This window comes from Hirundo rustica, chromosome 19, assembly GCF_015227805.2.
Source record: "Hirundo rustica isolate bHirRus1 chromosome 19, bHirRus1.pri.v3, whole genome shotgun sequence".
Lineage (NCBI taxonomy): Eukaryota > Metazoa > Chordata > Aves > Passeriformes > Hirundinidae > Hirundo > Hirundo rustica.
The window spans coordinates 340018-360541 of NC_053468.1; the positions used below are offsets into that span (position 1 = coordinate 340018).

Below are 20524 nucleotides of genomic sequence, written 5' to 3' on the forward strand. Positions count from 1 at the left end.
CGGGACCCCGACACCCCCGAGGAGCGGGGCCCAGCCGCAGCGAGGGTCCAGGGGAACGGGGCCCCGAGGGTCTCGGGGATCGGCGCCCCGGCCCCGATGCGGCTGCCCCGGCGGCGGCTCGGCGCGGCCCGGCCCCGGGGCAGAGTCCCCGGCGCGGGGGTCTCTCCGCCCCGGCGGAGCTCCCCAGTTCCGGTCACGTTGCCGCCTGTTTACGGGCGGCGGGGCCGGGCCGGGCGAGGCGGGGCCGCCGCAGGCAGCGCGGGCAGCGCGGGAGCCGGCGCGGCCCCGGCCCCCGGCCCCGGCCCCGGCCCCGGCCCCGGCCCCGGCCCCGGCCCCGCCGCCCCATGACGCCGAGCGGGCGCCCCTTGGGGCCCCGCCGCTCCCCCCAGGTAAGGCACCGGCGGCGGGGCGGGGCGGCGGCGCGGGGGCCGGGGGGCGCGGGCCGGGCTGCGCGGCGGGCGGGGTCCCGGGGCAGCGGGGACGGCCCCGCAGAAGTTGCCCGCGGCCCCGCCGTGCCGGTTCTAGAAGTCGCTTCTCCCGGTACGCGAGCCCGCCGGCGCTGTGGCCGCCCCGCCGGCGGGCTGTCCCCGCGGCCCCCGAGCCCTGCCGGCTCTGCCGCCCGCCGCGGAGCGCCGGGACCGGCCAGTGCCGCTGCCGAGCCCGGCCAGTGCCGCTGCCGAGCCCCGGCGTGCGGGCGGTACCGCGGGTTCCCCCGCTGGGGACGAGGATTGGCCCGGAGCGGCGCCGATGGCCCGGTTCCGCTCCCGGAGCTGGATCCGTAGCGATTTCCCTCGGAGCCGGGAGGAGAAAGCACGGCCTTGCCTTCAGCATCCGCAGCTCCCTGACAAGCCTCACTGGGGCCGTTCCTCAGTCGGTTGTGCCCAGAGAATTGCAAGAAACACAATAATTTATAATCACCGTCCTTATTGATTTTATCTGTAAATAGATACTGACGGATAATGAATAGCAAACAGCACTCCAAGTGTAATTCTGCCTCTGCTGAGATCAGGGAAGGTTTCCCACTGACTTTTCCAAGGCCAGGATTTCACCTCTGGTTTCTATTCTTGGCATTGCCACCGCCTCTGTGACCTTCTGCAAGTTTCTGAGCTTCCTGCTTTCCTGATTTCCCTACATTTAAAGATACACTAGCTTAGTGGCATTGCTGCAGTTTATATCCTTTGAGTTGTAAATACCAAGCACTATGGATTTCTAGTGTGTATGAGTGTTTATTTCTGCGTATGTTTTAATGTGATGGAGAAGAGGTTGCTGGCAGCCACAGCAGGACAAATTATCGACCTGTTCCTGCAAGCCTCATGCCCTCTGACTCCCGGAAAAATTCTCATTTATGGGGAATAATAATCACACAGATAAGGGCCAGACCGTTGTGTAATGGTGTGTGTACAGAGGTACGTGGATATGCAATATTGCATCTTCCTTTCAGATGCATCATTGGGATGGAGGGTTTTTCTTGGGTCAGAGGTTTGGGATTCTGATTTCCACTGAACAGCAGACTTAAGCAGAGTTTTGCCCTGGAAGCAAATTCTCAATCAAGCTGTCTGTGCAAAGGAAATCAGCTCTTGGAAGACTTGCAACTGAATTGGTCATTGTAGCTGCTGCAAGAGGCTGCTTCAGTCATTTTGGTTTGTGAAATAAGAATTTGATAAATTGGGATGGAATTGTAAATCTCACAGGGGTTTTCCACCAGCACTTTGAAAGAAGCAGCTGAGATCCAGACTCCCAATATGCTTGTGCCAAAGGTCATGGTTGCACAGTGAAAGGACAAGGAGTGCAGAAAAAGATGTCGTTTAGAGGTGCACAGGAAGGCTCAGCAGTCAAGGCCATGGCCACAGTCACTCCATGAGGGGAACTGGAGCAGGCTGAGCCCAGTGCTGCCTCATCAGTTCTGTGCTCAAAACCTTGGAGGATCAGCAAGGGAACCTTGTTCCTGGAAAGCTCTCACGGTGGAGCAAAGATCCGTGGATGTCCAGTCTCCAAAACCGGAGAGAGCTGTTTAGGCAGAGCTCTGCAGGGAGCAGGGGCCAGCTCAGGCTGTAGGTGTCACCTCTGACAGGGGCAAACCCCACTGCGCAGCTGCTGCCTCCTTTGCTGCTGTGTGTGCACATGTACCACTCTCAGAGGCACAAGGGCACAGAACATCCCCCAAGCTAAAGAGGACTACTATCACTTACTCTTGGCTTTTGTTATGAATGACATTATTTTCTAGGGTTGTAATCTCATATATAACTCGTCAAAGTCACAGAGCACACGGTCACGGTGAGAGCTTCCACCACCAGTTGCCTTGGCATCTCAGAACTAGTCTGGAAAGGAGAAGTAGCAGCCACAGCAGCAAGGGAGGGATCAGAGTGGGGACACCCAACTGCGTCCCTGTTTGCTGCAGAACAACCACTCTTCTGGAGCCACACTCACCCAGCTGGGGCAGGAGGAGCCGTGGGAAGGACAGCCCCAGTCACCATGCTTTGGCACTCGTGTCTGTGGCACAGGGTGAAGGTTCCTGCCATGGCTCACTGCACAGACTTTTGGTCATCACCACTGTGGGTGTTCTGAAGCCCTTGGCACAGGGAGTTTCGGTGTTACCAGCTGGGAGCAGCAGTGACCCTGTACGTGTTAAATCAGCCAGCAGCAGCAGCTAATCCTTATCAACTCCCAACACTGCCCAAGGACTGAACTGCATGAAATGACAGAAGGCACACATCAAACTAAAGGCTCAAGATGCTGCTGCAATCCCACTTACCTTCAGAAGCATTGGAGAGATGATACCAGCTGTTGAGAGTTTGGTTCTGAACCCCTTCGTGGTAACAGGTGGACACTGCCTTGGAGATGCAAACACTCATCTACTGCCCTCTGGTAAGGTTAGGGACACTCCAACATTGATGCTACTTAAGCCTCAGGATGAGATTGCATCTTCCTTAACAGCTCTGGCTCTTACATCATCATCTGGGGGGCAGAGCTGTGTGACCTGCAGAGAGGACAACATGACCCTCCCATGGGGCTGCAAACGGTGAACAGCTGCAGCCTCGGGTCCCCAGAATCCCTGGAGAGCTCTTCCCATCACTGCTCTTGGGCAACAGCACGACTGTTTCCAGCATTGTTCTCGTTTCCAGTGAAGGCAGCTCCTGCCTTGCTTGCCTCTGTGTTCCACCCCTGCCTCCCTCCATGCCCTTAGTACTGGTGGGAGGTTCATGGCTAAACAGAACAAGGTGCTCACTCCCTCATGGGGGACTTCAGATGTTCCCACCACAAGCTGAGAGCTGGTTCTCAAGGGAAAATGTGGAAGTCATGTTGGACAGGTAAAGCTGATTCAAACCCAGTAAGGATTTCCCACTGCAACTCTGGACACAGGCTTCTTTTCCCACATACACAGGTAAATTATGAAGGCTCTCCGCTTCCAAATCAGAGACAACAAACATCTCAATTCCAGATTTTTTTTTTCTTTGACTTTCTTTGCAGCTTGAAATCATCAATTATATTTAAAAGAAAACATTTTCATTGATTTAAAAAAAGAGCAGTTTCCTACTTAAAGGGAGAAGGGAAAGTTCAATGGAAAATTTACAGCCATTTCTACTAAAGACATTTCAGCTAGACAGAACAAAGTGCTTGAAAATAGCAGTACATGTCCCCTGGGCTTCGGCCAACCTACTTTCTGATGTTTCCTGAGATGAGGTACCACAACTCCCATCAAGAAGCTCAGCCCACCACGGCCAGGGCTGGCAGGAGGGTGTACCGTGGTGTGGTTTGCATTCCTGGCCTCTGGCAGAAGCCAAATAACTCCCATTACTCTTGCACTGGTACCAGGACATAACGGTCCTCCAAGGAGCATGGCCTGGCGAGCCCCAGGCCCCTGGCACTGCTGGGTTTGACACCTTCCATAAGGACAGCTACAGGACAATGCACTTTGGATCACTTCTTTACCAGCAGCTTGGGTGCTCAGCTGTCCCCAGCCAGCCTGCACCCCCCACCTCACCAAATACAGGAACGTGGAGACCTGGCTGCAGAGGTGTCACAAATCTTCAGAGCTTTTGGCAGGAACAAAGCTTTAACCTTGGGGCACTGCCACAACCACTTACTGTGGGGTTGATCTTAAATGCATTCTGGTTGCAGGAATTGCAAAATGCCCTGTGTGACCATGCCAGGGGTGCTGGAGGAGTGAGCCACAGTGCTAATTGCAGTTTCTGTAGAGAGAAAACTGGAGTCAGATGTGCAAAGCAGCTGCCCAGGGACAGGATGATGCACTCCATCCCTCAGGCTTGTGGCACAGCATTTCCCCATAGAATCATTTAGGTTGGAAAAACCTCTCAGGTCATTGAGTCCAGCCACTCAACCAGCACTGCCAGGTTACCTTGATTTGCTGCAGCTTCCCTCCTTCTGGGCTGTGTGTAGGGAGCAAGGACAGATTCCACACACCACAACACGGTATTTTGTGGGATAAAGAGTTCTTTCAGGGGTTATTTTTATCTCTCTGTGCAGAGCACAGGTGGGCGGCTTTTGCAGCTGCTTTGCCGAGGCCATTGATGAGGTGGGGAGGGACCCCCAGCCCAGCTCGGCTGCCTGGCACAGCCTGCCAGCAGCTCTTGTCTGCCAGGCTAATTATCAGGGAAGATGTTCCTTCCCCTGGAAGCAAACACGACTCTCCTAGCCATGCAGTGCTGATCGGGTTAGACAGAGCATATTGTATTTTTCATGTGCTGGATCGCTGGCTGCAGTTGCTGCTGTGTAATGTGGGGCTTGTCAAGCAAGAGCCAAAAATCATCCCTGGTGCAACCCCCACCTGGGGACAATGGGGAGCAATCCTGTCCCAGACGCATCCTACTCAGTGATAAAGTATTCCCTAGGGCCAAATTCAGAACAGACATGCATGCTCTGATGCCAGGGTCCATGCAGCAGGATTTTCTGCCTGTGCAGTCTCAGAGCAGGCAGGACAGGAGCCGGCCCCAGAGGCGCTGGAAGGTGAGAGGGCTGAGGCCATTCCCTGGGGATCGGCTGAGCAGAGCCGCTTTGCCCACAGCTCCCGTGCAGAGGGTCGAGGAGAGGAGGCACCACTCTGCCCCACAGGCTCTGCCCCTCACAGGGGCTCTGGGGCTGGGGCTTGCAAGCCCAGCGCACTGCTGCACGTTTGATCACCAGCCATCTCCGCTCCCTGCAGGCCTGGACTGTGAATCTGGTTGCGATGGAGACCGTGTCCCTGGAGCACCAGATCCAGAGCGTGCAGCGGCACATCGCCTTCCTGAAGAAGGAGCAGATGGAGCTGCTCCATGACCTGCACCTGGAGATCCTCCGCTTGCAGAAGCACTGCTCAGGTGAGCGCTGGGGCGGCCACGGCGTGTGGGAGCTGAGTGCTCACGGAGCACCTTGTGCAGGAAAGCTGCTGCTAGCACCCCGGGGTGCTCACACGGGTGCTCAGCAGGACGCAGAGGAGGCGAGTGCCGGGCTGCAGCACGGGGCCCTGCCTGGCTGCGGCTGTGGGGTGCACAGCTGCCCCCCGCAGCGTCACACTCCCCTGCAGCCACCCCTGCAGGAGTGATGGCTTCCCAGCCTTCTGCCACCACTGAAACTCATTCCAACTTGTGCTGCTGCTCTCATCAATAATTCAGCCATAGCTAATTACTCCTTGTCTTCCACCCTCTCGTTTTCCCAGGTTCCTGGGAAGCAAAGGAATGTATGCACTGCTAAAATTGGCTTTTTTCCCTCATCCTTTCTGAGCTTTTGCTGTTCTGTTTCATTGTTTTAATGGTTTCATCTACGGCCTCTTCAGGGGTTCTCCTGCCTGAATCAAACTTGGGGGGTCTGTCCCCACGGGCTGAAATGAGCCCACTGCACGGGTGGTCTCCCCTTCCCAGTGTGACCCAAGGACAACCATATCCGAGTGAGGGGTCCTGTCCTCCTGGGTGAAGTGTGTGGGTCTGCCAGGAATGATGGGGGAAACCCCTGGGTAGTTTTAAGGAGATTTTGCTGGCATTTGAGTGTCATTATCTGGGGGCTGTTTGCAGGAGGAGAGTAGTCTCTAAGTCAGTTTTTCCCCACTGTGGCCCTGTGGAGCCTTGCTGGCACTGTTGTTTATGACTTTTTCACTATCCCCTCGGTCTCTCTGAGGTATCCCTGTGGGAAAGGCTCTCCCTCCCACAGAGGTGGTTCTCAGCTGCCCCTCAGGGGTCATGGGGACTGCGCTGAGGCAGATCAGCACCAGCCCCCTGGCCCCAGCACAGAAACTGGGACCCCAGGCTGTGCATCATCCCTGCACTTGCTCAGCAGGATGATGTCTTTGGAAATAGGCAGCTGCTTTGGTTCTCATTTGAAATACATCTGAGACTCCAAACCTATTATTTTAGCCTCAGAAAAACAGCACAATGGCCATTGATTCCCACCAGGGCAGTCGAGAGTGCTGAACACTTTCCAGAAACTGCATTACGTTCTCAGGTACTTCTGCCTTCTCACTACAGATTTGTTTTCCAAGACAGACAGGCAGAGCAGCCTGAGCCAAGTGTTCGGTTTCAGAAGGATGGCAGTGATGAGGATTAGAGTCAACACAAAAGCAGATTAAAAGAAAAATGTAGGGCAAAGATTAACCATTTGAACTCATTTTCAGAGAAAAAAATAGCCCCCAAACAGCTGAATGCTGCTGCTGCTGCTGCCACTCTGTTCCTCTGCTCAGGGCTGTTAGTGGTTGGGTGGGCTGTGATAATTAATTCAAAAGGGACAGTCTGTAAGAGTGCAGGGTAAAGTGAACTTCAGAAGGCCCCTGAGCTGTCCTTTGTGACCTGCTGCTGTAGCCTGCGGCTAGACAGCGAGCAGGCAAAGAGCAGCAGAGAGGAGGCAGCACGTTGGGGCTGAGCAGACAGCTAGGTGCTGCAGCTCCTGAGATTTGGAAGGGATTTGGAAGCTCCGCGTTGCCCTGGAGCAGGGCAGCATCCTTCTGCAGGCACATCGTGCTGGGACGAGGCTGTCCTTGCTTGCGTCACGTGCAGAGGCAGCAATCAGCCTGAGCAGTAAATTATGAAATGCTTTGGGCGGCAGCTTACACTTTGGTCTATTTTCAGTCCATTGCTCTGCTCTTTGTCCTGGTTTAAATCACTGAAAATGGTTCAGCAATTCTCAGAAAAAGGAAAGGCTTTGTCAGAGGAGCAGAGCCTCCTGCGGACAACGTATTGGCCTTGAAGCTGCTTAATAACATATAAATTCCCAGAATTGCCTATTTTTAGCTCAGCCTGTGGCTGGTGCTCCAAGAGGGCCACACTCCCGTGTGGGCTGGGCAGCGATAGCACTGCAGCCACAGTGATGTGCTGTGCCTCAGAGGGTGCAGAGGAGGACATGGGGAGCACAGAATGGGTGGGATGCTCCTCCTCAGTCCTGTTGGATTTCTCTTGCAGAGCTCACCCATGACCTGGAAATGAAAGAGCTGGAGGCCCGCCAGCAAGGTGAGAGCACGGCTTTGGGCACGAGATAAGGGGGTCAGGTGTGGGTGTAGAAGAGCCTGCGGCCAGAGGGGGACATGGACCTTGCCTGAGGGGGCAGTGGGGCTGAGGGTAGGGCTGGGGAGGCAGCGTGCACAGCCTGCTGGCAGCCCAATAAACGCTGGTGATGCCCGGGAGCCCCGCGGCCGGCAGAGGCTGCTCTGTGAGCAGCCTGGCTTCTCTCCCTCCTCTGTCCCAGAGATGAAACGGAAACTCCTCCCTGGCGCTGCCTGGGCACGGTCCCTGGCACCGAGCCCCAGCCTGTGCTGTGTCCTCAGTGCCAGGACAGCCGGGCCCAGGGTGGGTGTGGGCTGCTCTCACTGGGTCCAGCGGGGTCCCTGCCCTTGGCACCCTCACGTAGTGCCATGGCTGGCTCCATGGGAATTCCTAACTCCCAGCCCCTCCCATGGGGCCAGGGGTCCCTTCTCTGCACCCCTGGGCTTTGCTGGCAGAGGGCCTGTTGCCCAAGCCACCAGGTGCCATCGGGGTGTCACCAGCTACAATGCAGCGAGTCTCATCCTCGGTGCCTGCCCATCCTTCAGCCTTTTAGAGCTGCACAATCACTTTGCCACGTTTATGGGGCAGCACCTCATTTACGATGCCATCAAATGATTGCTCTTCTAATGCGATTCATGCAATAATTACTGCCTGCAACTGCCTTCCTAAGACCTCATTATAAAGCTGCAGAAACACTGAGGAGATGAGGCTGTAAGCGGCTGCCAATCACATCATAAAAAGCAGATTATTGCAGAGGATGGGAACAGGCCTGGGCAGGACAGGGAGCGTGGGCAGGTGCCGGCCTGCACCCTGCCACAGGCTGGGTGCTGGAGCAGGCGGCCAGGGCTGGGGTCAGGTGTCCAGCCCGGCCCTACCCACTGAGCTTGGCCCCAGAACCCCAAGCTGAGAATTCCCAAGCTGCCTGGCCATCCTGCCCCAGGACAGCATTCCCTAGAACCCACTCCCCCCTCTCAGGATGGAGACTCCTTCCCTGCTGAGCACAGCCCAACTCTGTAATCTTGGATTAGAATCTCCATCCTGACTAACCAGGCTTTGGACCCTGGGGCTTGAGGCCAAAAGTCCCTCCAAAGGTGGGCTGATGGTTTCCCCGCACCATTTCCTTTTCTCTCCAGGCCCATGTGCTCCCCAACACCTTCTGCACACATTCAAAGTCACTTTTAGGGTGAAAAACTACTTACCTAGGGAAATTTTAAAACTGCAGCAAGGTAGAGGCAGCAGGTTCCATGGCAACGACACGCTCCATTGAAACTGACTCCTGCTTTCACCCCGCATCGGGGTGTTCTGCACTGCCCCGTGCCCGCGGCCTGCGCCGCGCTCCTGTGCCAGCGCTGGCAGCGCGCCCGGGCAGCGCACTGGGAGTTTTGGATCCCAGCTCCAAGGAGCACCCGAGCAGCCTCAAGGGCACAGCTGGGACAGGCCGGCACAGGAGTGGTCGGCAGCCGCGTCCCTGTCGGCAGCGTGCGGGGACCTGCCAGGAGCGGCGGAGCCCCCGCTCCCCCTCCTGACCCCCGTGTGCCTTGACCCACAGATGTCCTGGACCGCGAGCTGGAGGAGAAGTGCCGGGCGATGGAGGCCCAGCTGCAGGAGAAGGAGAAGGACAACCTGGAGCTGCGCAAGGAGCTGCAGCACAAGGAGACGCTGGTGGCTGCGCTGCGGTCCAGCCTCCGCAGCAAGGAGCGCCGGTTCCTGGAGGAGCTGAAGCGTCGGAGCCACCGCGTCACCATCCTCGACACCGAGCTGCAGAAGCAGACGGAGGCGGCCGCCTACCTCTCGCTGCAGCTGCACGCCACGGCCCAGCGGCTGCCGGCCCCGCGGGCGGGCGGGCGGCCGCCCCCCGAGCAGCCCCCGGCCGAGGCTCGGCCCCGGCGCCGCGGCCACAGGGCGCCCGCCCGGCGCCCGCCCGGCGACGGCGCCCGGCCCAGGGACCCCTCGCAGGAGGAGCACGACGCCATGCCCGACCCGGCCCTGTTCCTGTACGCGCCGCGGCCGCACGGCCCGCAGCGCCCGCCGCCGGAGCCCCCCGGGCAGCCCCGCGCCTCGGCCGGCGGCGCCGCGGCCTCCCGGGGCCAGCGGCCCCCGCGGCAGCCACCGCAGGAGCCGGCGGCCAGGGCCAGGCCGGCCAAGGGCGAGCCTGGCAAGAGGCAGGGGGCCGGTGCCCACGGCACCCACGGCACCCACGGTACCCACGGTGCCCACGGCCCCCACGGTGCCCCCCGGGCCCAGGAGTAGGCGGCGAGGGGACGGCGTGGCCCGACCGGCCGGAAAGGCCTGAGCCCGGCGGCAGCGGGGCGGGCGCCGGCCGAGGTTCTTTCCCCCATCCCCTTGGTGGAGGGGAAGGGGCAGCCGAAAGCGGAGCCCTGCACTCACCTCCCAGCCACGGGAGGACCCCTCCGCCCGAAAGGTCTGAGCCAGGGATGTTACCGGCAACGCTGCGGCACGGGGGAGCATCCAGCACCCGGGCTGCGAAGGGGACACGTCCGAGCGCCTGTCCGGAGCTTACAAGGAAAGAAAGAGAGCAAGAAAGAAAGAAAGAAGAGGAAGCATTTTTGAAATGCGATCTTCCTGCTGCCGCTGCCCTCAGAGTGGGCGCAGAGTTTCTTTCCCTGGGCGCTGAGGTGGGCGTGCAGCAGCCCCAGGCTGTGCAGCACAGGGCTCGGCACCGCGGGATGAGCCCAGCCCGCGCTCCAGCCCGGGCCATCTCCGGGCTCTGGAGAGGGCCCACGACATCACCAGGAAGGTTCTCCAGAGCGCAGGCAGCTGAACGAGGTCGATCCTGTGGGTGACGGAGGGGTCCCTTTGCGCAAGGACCGCGCTGCTGTGCTGGCCAGGCCCTATCCCACGCTCTCCTGTGCAGAGGTTTGGCTGTCTCCAGCACGGATTTCCCCCTGGTCACGTTCGCCCACAAGACTCGGACAAGGCAGCTGGGCAAGAGCCGAGATCGGCAGTCCTGCTGGACAGCCCGTGGCTCCTCGGGGCTGCAGCCGGGCTCCATGTGCTGCTGGGGCTGGGCTGCACCCTGTGCCCCCTGCACAGGGCTCTCCTCGGCACCAGCATTTTGGTTCTCAGTCACATCCACAGCCAGGTCTGGGTTTGCTGCTGAGGGCCGAGCAGCCCCCGGTCCTCCCCCACCGCCTCCCGTCCTTCCCAGCACAGCGGCCGTACACAGCTGCCTTCGTCCCGCTGGGGCAGCCTTGCCCCATTTCCAACCAAACTGTCAGCTTTACAATCCACTCCCTGGGTGTTGTGAAACACCGTTAGGAGGGGAGGGTTCTGGCGGCCAGGCAGGGCAAAGGTCTCTGTGCTCCGGTGCTGCACGACCTGTGCTGCTCAGGGCACCCCGAGGGGCAGCTTTCACCCCAGCGCCCTGCCGGGCTGGTGGGCAGCAGCCTCCCGCAGGACCCTCGCTGGCCTCCACGGCTGGCATGGGCAGGAGGGAGCTGCGGGGTGAGATCAGACCCAATTTCCTTCTGATTACGTTTGAAACCTCTTAAAAGACATCACCCTCATAGACTAGTGAGGCTTGGCCTGCCCGCACTCACCCTCAGTGTGCCCATGCAGTCAGAGCTGTCTATTTTTGTAGTTCAATATTTATATACTCTATTAAAATGCTTTATGAGATTCACAGCAGCAGTCACCAAGCCAGCTTTTTGGTAAAAACGAACCCCAAAGCATATGAGCTGTGCTAGCAGGGCAGAAATTAGCTGTTCCTGTACCTTTTCTTTGGCTGTTATGTGACTAGTCAGGCTTTCGAGGGCAAGACCCCTCTCCCTGAGGGTTGGGACTCCCCAGCTGCTTTTGTGGTCCCTAACACATCCCTGGGTTTGGGAAAGAGCCCAGCAAAGCCACACTGGGCAGGGTCCCCCTCACAGGGCTCAGGCAGGAGCCTGGCTTGAAGCTGGGCCAAGGTGTACACCTCCTGGGGCAAGAAAGCTCTAGTGGGAAATTTTTGCAGCCCCTGAGGTATCTGGAGCTGCTGCCTCAGGAGCTCAGAGCCCCCACGAGCCCCCAGCTGTCCTCCCAGACTGTCACAGCCGTGGGAGGCTGCAGGGAGCCCTGGCAGGGGCTGCGGCTGCAGAGCTCCACGTGCCCAGGTCACTTGTGCAGGTTTGGCAGGTGCAGGGCAGCACGAGGAGCTCTGGTAATGCCCCTCTGGGCTCTGAGCACCAGGAGCATGAGGGGGAAAAGCCCTGAGCTCCTCGGCAGGGCTGCAGAGTGCTCCCTGCCTGTTTGCCTCTGCACAGTGATCCAGGCAGGCTCTGCCAGGCTCCAGCTCCGGGGTGAGCTGGGTGTGCGGGGCCCTGCTGTCACCCACGCACGGGACAGCGAGGGGAGGTTTGTCTTGTGTTGCATGAGCAGCCTCAGGGCTCCAGCATCACAGTTCTGGGAGTGTCGTGCCCATGAGGTGCTCTTGGCCTCTGGAAATCACTGTTTCCGTCAGGTTCTGAGAGATTCTGCTGTGGACTTGTGTCTCCTCTGTCAGGGTGAAAGAGGTGATGCCGGTCCCTGTGTGCTTGGCTGTTGCTGCAGCTGTGGTGTGCACAGCTGTTTCCCATCCTTCCTAGACAATCCTGATAGACACAGTATGTCGCATTTTTATTACAAACTCCTTCGTGAGATCATGGCGTTTATGACTGACCCAAGCATTGAAAAGCGGACGGAGAAGTATGATCCTTCTCCTGTGTAAATACCTTCCTAGCAATCATCATCCGTAGTGCCTAGTATGTAAATGAAGCAACCCTGTCTGAGCTGCAGGGCCCTTTCCTCTCCGCCGGTAATCAGCAGCTTGCTCAAGGAGTTGATGTCATTCCCAGTCCCCCGTGCCTGTCCCTCCCCGGGTGCTCCTGGTGCAGGCAGGGAGCTGGGCAGGTCCGGAGCCCCGCGGCCGGGCAGGCAGAGCCGCCTGCAGTGAGGGGGGGCTCCCAAAGGGATGGAGGGCCAGCACCCCAGTTCCCCCCTTCATGCCAATGTAATGTGCTTGGAAATGACTTGTCAGGGTGAGCCCTGCGCTTTTCCTTTGGCACATTTGCCTTGGAGCAGGAAGGATCAGCTCCTGCGTGCTGTACCTGCTTCAGTCACTGCTGCTTATCTTGAGGGGGAGGGAAGCTCTAGCGATATTATATATACACTTATATATATATATATATACACACATACATGCACTTGTTTTGAAGGGAAAACACTGTATGATTGTAATAGAAATAGTGTTGAGATAAATTATTTTAATCTTTGTATTTATATAAAATGATCAAAGAGATCAAAATTATATTAAAAAAAAATCAAAAAGACAGTATTCCTATTTTTTACTGAGAAGGCTGCTGGAGCCACCGGGAGCCTGAGAGCCACTGGGGCCCAGGCAGGGCCCGTCCTCCCCTCCTGGAGTGGGGGGCTCTCACAGACCCCCCATGACACTGTAAGCTAGCCCTTAGCCCGTAAGATGTGACAGGGATCTGTAGGTGCATTTAGTCCGTGCTCTGCACTCCTCGGGAGTCCAAAGGGCACACACCGCTTCGACCTGCGCTGTTGCACCCGAAAGCACAGACTGAGGAGTGCAGGCACCAACACCAACGTGCTCAGGATGGAACGGGCAGTGTTTGATGTTGACTTGTAAAGCTTAATGATTAGACTGGAAATGGAAGCATAGCAATAACGCTCGGTTGTTAAACAACGTCTTGTGTGTGTAAATCACCACGTGCTGAGAGCTGTCTACAGACACAGCCGGGCTTCTCTCCTCTGCACCCGCTTTCGCTCTGTAGCTCTGCAGAGGCTTATGGATTTGATGTGCTTGGTTTGCTAATATCTCTTTTCCTTATAATTACTATGTTGTTATTATTATTATTATTATTTTTCCCAATGCTGTCCGAGAAAGTGATGTCTCAAATGCACCTTGCAGCAGGTGTGAGGTGAGCAGTGGATGGGGGAAGATGCACCCGCTGCACTCGCCATGGCAGAGCCAGTCCTGGCAACAGGGTGCACACTCCCCTGGACTTCCTTTAACCCTGGGCAGATTAGTCAGGAAGTTCTCCTTCTTGACCCTGCTAACTAAAAAGCCATATTTTGTGAATGTGTCTGCTGGGGCTAATCTAAGCGCTCCCAGCCGTGTCTTTCCCATCCCCACCAGGCTCCCAGCCTTCCCGCTGCTGCATGGCTCCGTGCTCAGTCTGAACTGGGGCCAGGCCCTGCTGGATTCACAGGGGGAAGCTTTCTGTGAATCACAGGCAAAGCCAGGTTCATGGCCCAGCTGATGGGTGCTCTGGAGGGACTGAGGGTGCTCTTTCCTAGGTGCCCAAGAGAGGTGGCAGTGACACAGCAAGAAACATCCTGCCTGAAGTGGCTGGAGCCAGCAGTGTGAAGGGATTGTTCTGCTCTTCCCAAGTTCTCCCCAAGTGCTCCACACTAGGAAGGTAAATCAGCAGCACAAGAGACTTTCATTTTTCATTTTTGGGGGTTAGGTGAACCTTTCAGAGTCCTCGTGTACAGCCTTGTGAAGTGGCTCTTCCCAGTGAAGCCACACCACCCTGCCTTTTTCCTAGAACGCAGTCCCTCACGTCGCAGCAGCCCCGATGAGCCAGTCTGGCTGTAGTGACGCCGCAGCCGCCTCGGTGCACGCCTGTTCTTGTCACCCTCTCGCACTGTCGGCGCCTGGCTGCCAAGTCCTACAGGGAACGCAACAGATGGGAGAGAGCTCCCTTACGCCTCTGGGTTGCCTCATGCAGGCATCTGAGATCTGTGGATAAGATCAGCAGTGCCCGAGTGCCCAGTGCCGGGCTGGGTGGGCAGGAGGAGCTCAGATCGATAAGCACAGCGGCTGTGGAGGAGGCTCCAGGCCTGTTAAAGCACAAGGATCAAAGCACCGTGTCCCCTCATCGTCAGGGCTGCCCTTTGCTCCCCAGGGCCCCGTTTCTGCCGCTGTGTCCTCCTTGGGGACACAGTGCCCTGCAGGGACGCTGCTGTCCCAGCCCCCTGAAGGGATGGTGCCTCTGGACAGGACACGAAGGGTGACACTCGGTACTGCCACCACATCCGATCCCTTCATCTCACCCTCCCTCTCCTCACAGCTTTGGGCAGGAACAGGGGAGCAAAGCTGCTGGTGTGTGAGAGGTGCACCCAACCCACACCCAAACGGTGCCCGGTCCTCCCTGACCAGGGTGTGGTTATGCCTCCTGGCTCTTTCCGATAGATTTCAGTCATCCTGCAGTTTCCAAGAAAGCTCCCCTTTCCTGTTGTTGCAATTATTGCATAAATTAGACTATCAGGCCCTAGGAATGCCCCAAATCTTTGCATGTCTGAAGCAGCAGACCCTTTCTGCCCAGGGGCTGTGGGTACAGCACTGAGCTGCAGCCCCCTCGGCCCTGCAGGGACGAGCACTGTCTGTGTGTTTCCAGGTCACTGTCACCCCAGTGGGGTGGGGACATCACCTCTGCCTGGCCAGAGGCGTGCTGGGACCCCTGAGAGGGCTCTGGCAGAGGGATGAGGAGGGCAGCACTTCTGGTCTCAGCTCCCCTGGTCCCGGAGCAGCTGTGGTTTCGTTGGAGAAAAAATATTGTCCTTGGCTGAGTTTGCGAAGCTCAGTGAGAACAATAAACGCCTGTGCCTCGTGCTGGGGAGCGCCGCTGCAGAGGGACAGATGCCAAAGGTTTGACACTGCTCTGCTTTATTTGAATGTTCATTTTGCTACATGTCACCATTTTTTGCCAGGATGATATTCATGTTGACTTTGCTTTTTAACCAAGTGCTTTTCAAGATGTGTTAACACTCAGAGACTAGAGTATGGAGCTGTACTTTAGAAGTTGTTGTAATATTCCTTTTTCTTAATAAAGAGACTGAAACCTGCAGAGGGTGGTACTGTCCTGCCCCAGAATGCAAGACCTCCAGCCATACACCAGAAGCATCTCTGTCCCATGACTGGCTCCTACCTCACTCCCCCAGAGCTCTTCCACAGCTCAGGAGAGTCCTCAGCGTGACACCCCAGTTCTTACAGGGGGCCTGTGGGTAGATGGGGGGATCGTTATTGGGATCCGGAATGCCAGGACAAGGGGGAATGGCTTCCTGCTGCCAGAGGGCAGGGTTGGATGGGATACTGGGAAAATTTCTTCCCTGGAAGGGCAGGGAGGGCCTGGCACAGCCTGCCCAGAGAAGCTGTGGCCACTCCATTCTCAGAAGTGTTCAAGACCAGATTGGACAGTGGCACAGAGAAACAGGAAACAAATTCTCCAATCCGTTGGTTCAGTTAGAAAGTTTCCATTATTCAGCGCTGGGTACATGGGGGTACATTGTTCCACCCAACATGAATGGCAATTATCAAAACTTTTAACATTTCATGCATTTTAGCAAACAAAGGAATTAGTGTTCCTTGGCTACAAGTTACATAGTTCTCTTATTAATTAGTATTCTCTCTTGGTTAATGATTCTCCACTTCCCATGCTGATTAGCCTTTCTCTTCCTTTCGGGCGGTCGATTTCTAGCATCAGTGGTCTGTGGGTTGATGGCCACAGGCCCTCCCCTGCCAGAATTACCTTTTACCTATTTGGAGCTGATTTCAGCACAATCACTGAGTTAAGTCTTATTAGTTATTCCTTATCTTGGGAGTCCAGCTGAATATCCTTGTGGCCCATAAATTCTGCACTCTTTGTGTCCATTATTAGTGACAACATCCTTCCTTCCAAGCTATGTTAACCTCCTCCCCCAGGTCTTAGATCGCTGAATCATGTCAAGCCCTAAATTTTGTTTTTCTAACACATGGACGTCACTTACAGCTTGCTTGTTAGCTACTATCTGTTTTGTGAATTAAATATCCCTTCTTGTTAATTAGGCTTGAAAGTTGCAAAGATAAAACATTAAAGAACACACTTTCATAAGAAAGTTTGTTTGGTTTGAATTTTTGTTTTGCTTTGGTTGGGGTTTTTTGTTGTTGTTGGGGTGTGGTTTATTGTTTTGTTTTTTTGTTAAACCTATCACCAACCATTATTTATTACAATTAAACGTTTTCCCAACATTGCCCGCCACGGCTGCAGAGACTCCTGTTTGAAGAAATAACCCGCTGGGTGCCAGCAGCCCGCACTAGGGGAAGGTGTCCATGCCCACGGCAGGCAGCGGAACCGGGGGGTCCCTTCCAACCCAAGCGCCGCCACGCTCTCTTCGGCTCCACGAACGCGCGGGTCTGCGGCGGCCGCTCCCCGAGCCCGCAGCTCTGTCCGTGCGTGCCCACCCTGCGGGGCCGGCGCTCGGCGCTCCCGGCTCTGCGGGCGCCGCGTCACCCCCGGGGCCGCACGGTGAAGGGCGGTCGGGGACCCTCGGACCCTGCCCGGGGCTCGGGGGGCTCTCCCGGGGCCGTGCCCCGCCAGCGGCGGGCGGCGCGCGGCAGCGGGCGCGGCCCCTTTAAGGCGCTGCGGGCGCGCGGGGTTGGGCCGTGGCGGGCGCCGTAGCGGCGGCGGGGCCGCACCACGTGGGGCGGGCGGACGGCGCTGTCCTTCGGCGGGCCCATGGTCATCCGAGCGGGCGAGATGCCGCCGGCCGCCGTGCCGGCCGCGCAGGGCGCCGAGCAGCAGCACCCGCCACCCCGCGCCAGCCGGCCCGCGGAGCCGCAGCAGCGCCCCGGTAAGGAACCGGGCCGGGGCCTTGCGGCGCCGGAGATGCCCGGTCCCGAGGATGCCCGTCCCGGCGGCGCAAACCCCGGCGCTCCCTCTCCGGCGGCGGGGCTGTTGGAGCCCGCCGGAAAGGTCACGGGGGGCTCCGCGGGAGCGGAGCCGGGGTCGCGGTGGGGACCCGGGGCGGTTCTGGCAGCCCGGGCGGCTCGTCCCACCCGGGGACGGCCGGCGGAGCGGCCCGGGCGCGCCCCGCCGCGGGGCCGCGCTCCCGCGGCCCGGGGGGCTCCGTTCCTGCGGGGAAGTCGTGCCGGGGCCCGGCGCCCCCGCCGCGCCTCGGGAAGGCTCCTCGCAGCCCCGAGGCTGCGCCGGCTGCCGAGGCCGGAGGCCGCAGCGGGGCCGGGCCGCGCGATTTCGGGTGCCCTCCCGTGCCGCGGCGCGGCCGAGCCGGGGCCGGGGCCCGGGGAGCCGCGGGGTCAGGCGGCGCCCCGGGCCTGCGCGGGCCCGTCCCGGCGGAGCGGGAGCCCCGGGCCCGGTGAAGGTCACCTTCATGGGGCCCGCTCCACCGCGCGGCCGCGGGGGGGCCCGGGCCGGCAGCGCCCGTGCCCGGCCCGCGGGGAGCGGCCCCGGAGCCCGTGGGCCGCGGGGCCGTTCCCGGGAGCCCGTGGGCGGCGGCGGGCGCTCCCGGCGCGGCGTGCGGGAGCGGAGATCGTTCCGGGCACCGCGTGGTGCTGCCCGCGGGCGGACATGCGTGGCCCGGGGGTGGTGGGCAGCGGAGGGCTGTGCCCTCCTGGGAGTTCGGGCTGCGGGCGCCGCTGACATGTTAGAAAATACTCAGAAGCAAGAGTTTTCCCGGATAGGGCAGAGGATTGTTCGACATCTCAGCTCGAAATTGCAGGTTTAACTAGTTATTTCCTGGCTATTCTTGTTCTGTGTTGGACCTGCTCAGGCCAGGGATGGTGTGCAGCTCCATGTCCTCACTGATCTCATTGCCAGCTCCCAGGCTGGCACAACCCTGAGATGTTTCCACCTGCCCTGGGTTTGCTCAGTTTGGTGTTTGTATCTTCAAGAACTTAGAACTGATACAAGAACTTGGACGCCTGAGCACTCGTCTCAGCCTCTGCTCTCTTCTCTGATCTCTAAAGTACAAGCAAAAGTTGTAGAAGCAGCGTGGCTTGTGGCTGGCGTTCATCCTGAAGCACGTGAGCCCCCTGACTGACCCACATGTCGCTTCCATCCCCTGCTGATTTTATGGTATCGAGGTGGATTTTTGAAGTTTGTCACCTAAAGCAAAGTTCACTGGCATTTAGTAGTGGAGCAGGTTGGATGCAGTTCAAGAGTGGGAAGCTCAGTGCTGGTAGCCTCCCCCTCTTACCCACGTGCTGGATTCTGAAGCAAGCATCACACCCACAGTGCCAGCCGCTGGGTTAAAAAGTTATGCAGTGTAATGCCTGCCTCTCCAGCCACAATTGATTGCTGAGGGAGAATGGAAGGTGGAAAAATCCTTTGTGTGTTTCGGCACTGCACGATTGCTCACGTGGGATCTGGGGAGGAGCAGAAGAAGGTCTCATCGGGGAGCTGGGTGCAGGGTCAGCCTGGCCACCTTGGCATCGGCCTTACCAGCTCTGGTTCCTGGGCTCTAGTGTTCCCACTGCTGTGTGTGGCCTGCAGAGTGCCTGTGCAGGCAGGCACTGGCTGTGTCTGAGGACAGCTCTCAGTCCCTGGAGCCGTGAGCAGGCTGCGGGTGGGCTCCTTGCAGCAGAAACCCACCCCGGAGCTGTGCCAGGCACCCAGGCTCAGGTGCTGGGCTCTGTGCCAGGCGAGAGGGCTGATGGCTGCCGCTCTCTTCCCCCAGCCTAGAAACTGTTGAGACTGTTCTGTCCTTCTGGGTGCAGAAACACAAAAGAATGGACAGTTGGGGTTCCTGTAATGATCTCTGATGGGCACAGTTTGGGGTTAAGTTACCTTTCCTATCAGCTGGTGTGAGATCAATGCCAGCCATTGCGTGCAGCATTTCTTGGATTATTTTTATTCCTACAGTCTTTACTGCCTTAGAACCAGTTTCTCACTACAAGTTTAGCAATGCTTCTAGTACCATAAAGTGCCTTTCAACCTTGCCTTGCCCAGATCTGTTTTCTCCTAGTTCAGCCCCTCCATCCCCAAGCTCCCCAGCAGCCCCTGCTTTCAGACACATTTTCTGTTAGAGCAGCAGAGAATGCAGGTGTTAATGGAAAACTGCTGTGGAGGCAAGTGTAGCTGTGCATTAGCAACAAGGTCAGAAGGCCGATTCTTAATCTGGGGATCTGCTATCGCTGTCTGTTGCCCAACCTTGGAGGTTCACTGGTGTTTTGGAAAGGACAGAATTGCTGGCAGTCGGGGCTTTTAATATGCATCTCTAACAGGCTTGGAGGGGGCAGTCAGAGGAAAGTTGTGCAAGAGAAATCTGATCACTGCTACAAGGTTAAGAAGAGGAAAGGGGTGTGATAACACAGAATCTGTATGGCAAGATGAGGGATGGGAGCTCGAGGGGATCATGTTCAGGGTGGTTCTGTCAGTGGGATAAGAGCTGAGCTCCCACTGGAAGCTCTCTGCTCTGCCTGAGAAGCCTTGCTCCTAGGTTTCCCAGCTGAAAAGTGGAAATAAGTAGGTCAGGAACACGTACTGAGATAAATCCACCTGCAGACTCAGAACTGCCTTGTGCACAGTAAAACCAGCACCATGTTGCATAGTCCTGTGTTTACCTTCATTGTCTGTACATGACTAAACTTGGCAGCACAACCCTCTCCTGGTGCAGCTTCCCAGCACTTGCTTTACTTTCCTGCATTGTGCTCCATTGGTTGTGCTAGAAAGTTGTTATTTCTAGAAGCTTTACAGGTCTGAAGTTCGTGCATTTTTTTAAATTTGCATTTGAGAAGCAATGCCAGTCCTTGGGGCAGTGCTTGGACAGTGTGCCACTGCCTGTGGTGGCAGTGGCTGTCGCTTTTGGCAGTAGGTCAGGTTCTTGACATAGTAGCAAGGCTGTCGTGGGATTAGCTTTTGGTTGGCATGTTTTTCTAAAAAAGCATTTCCTTAGTTTGTCTTTCACTTTAAGGAGAAAGTCTCTAGTACAAGCTGTTGAAGAGGCCGCAGGCTCAGAGAAGTTGTGTGTAGTTATCTCCAATGACATAAAACTGCAGGATCATGAATCTTGCACACAGCTCCAGTGGGTCGGATTAGCCTGAGACCAGCCGTGCTTCCCCGGCTCCCCATGAGCCAGGCCCCTGCCCTTGGGGGCGGATGAGACTGGGAATTGTGAGTGGATCCTGGCTGTTAGCAAGCTGTGCTGTGCCAAGTACCAAGTGTGCTCTGTCTTTGCTGTTGGTGTCCCTGGAGCCTGCAAAGTCTCCACAACCTGGAGGTTGGGCTGGGGCTGAGGTGGGCTGTGGTGCCAGCTCGCGTCAGGGCACTGTGCGAGGTAGG

At 57.6% G+C, this 20524-nt stretch overlaps 2 protein-coding genes and 1 long non-coding RNA gene across 3 annotated transcripts in view; all 3 read left to right on the forward strand.

The window, feature by feature from the left end:
* The first annotated feature begins 322 nt into the window (after positions 1 to 322).
* CCDC92B (coiled-coil domain containing 92B) lies at positions 323 to 9713 on the forward strand. The gene is made up of 4 exons (XM_040082813.2): positions 323 to 389; positions 5162 to 5315; positions 7383 to 7430; positions 9013 to 9713. Exons 1-4 carry the CDS (start codon positions 345 to 347, stop codon positions 9711 to 9713), a joined length of 948 nt encoding a protein of 315 aa, XP_039938747.1. The 5' UTR covers positions 323 to 344.
* Positions 9714 to 9726: 13 nt separating this feature from the next.
* LOC120761534 (uncharacterized) lies at positions 9727 to 16343 on the forward strand. The gene is made up of 2 exons (XR_005703670.2): positions 9727 to 13885; positions 14015 to 16343. It is a non-coding gene; the product is annotated as an uncharacterized LOC120761534 (long non-coding RNA).
* A 620-nt stretch (positions 16344 to 16963) lies between these two features.
* Positions 16964 to 20524, forward strand: part of CLUH (clustered mitochondria homolog) — a 32757-nt gene continuing 29196 nt past the window's right edge. Inside the window, exon 1 of the mRNA XM_040082097.2 lies at positions 16964 to 17078. Within this exon, the coding sequence (XP_039938031.1) occupies positions 16964 to 17078 (115 nt within the window). The remainder of the gene's footprint in view (positions 17079 to 20524) is intronic.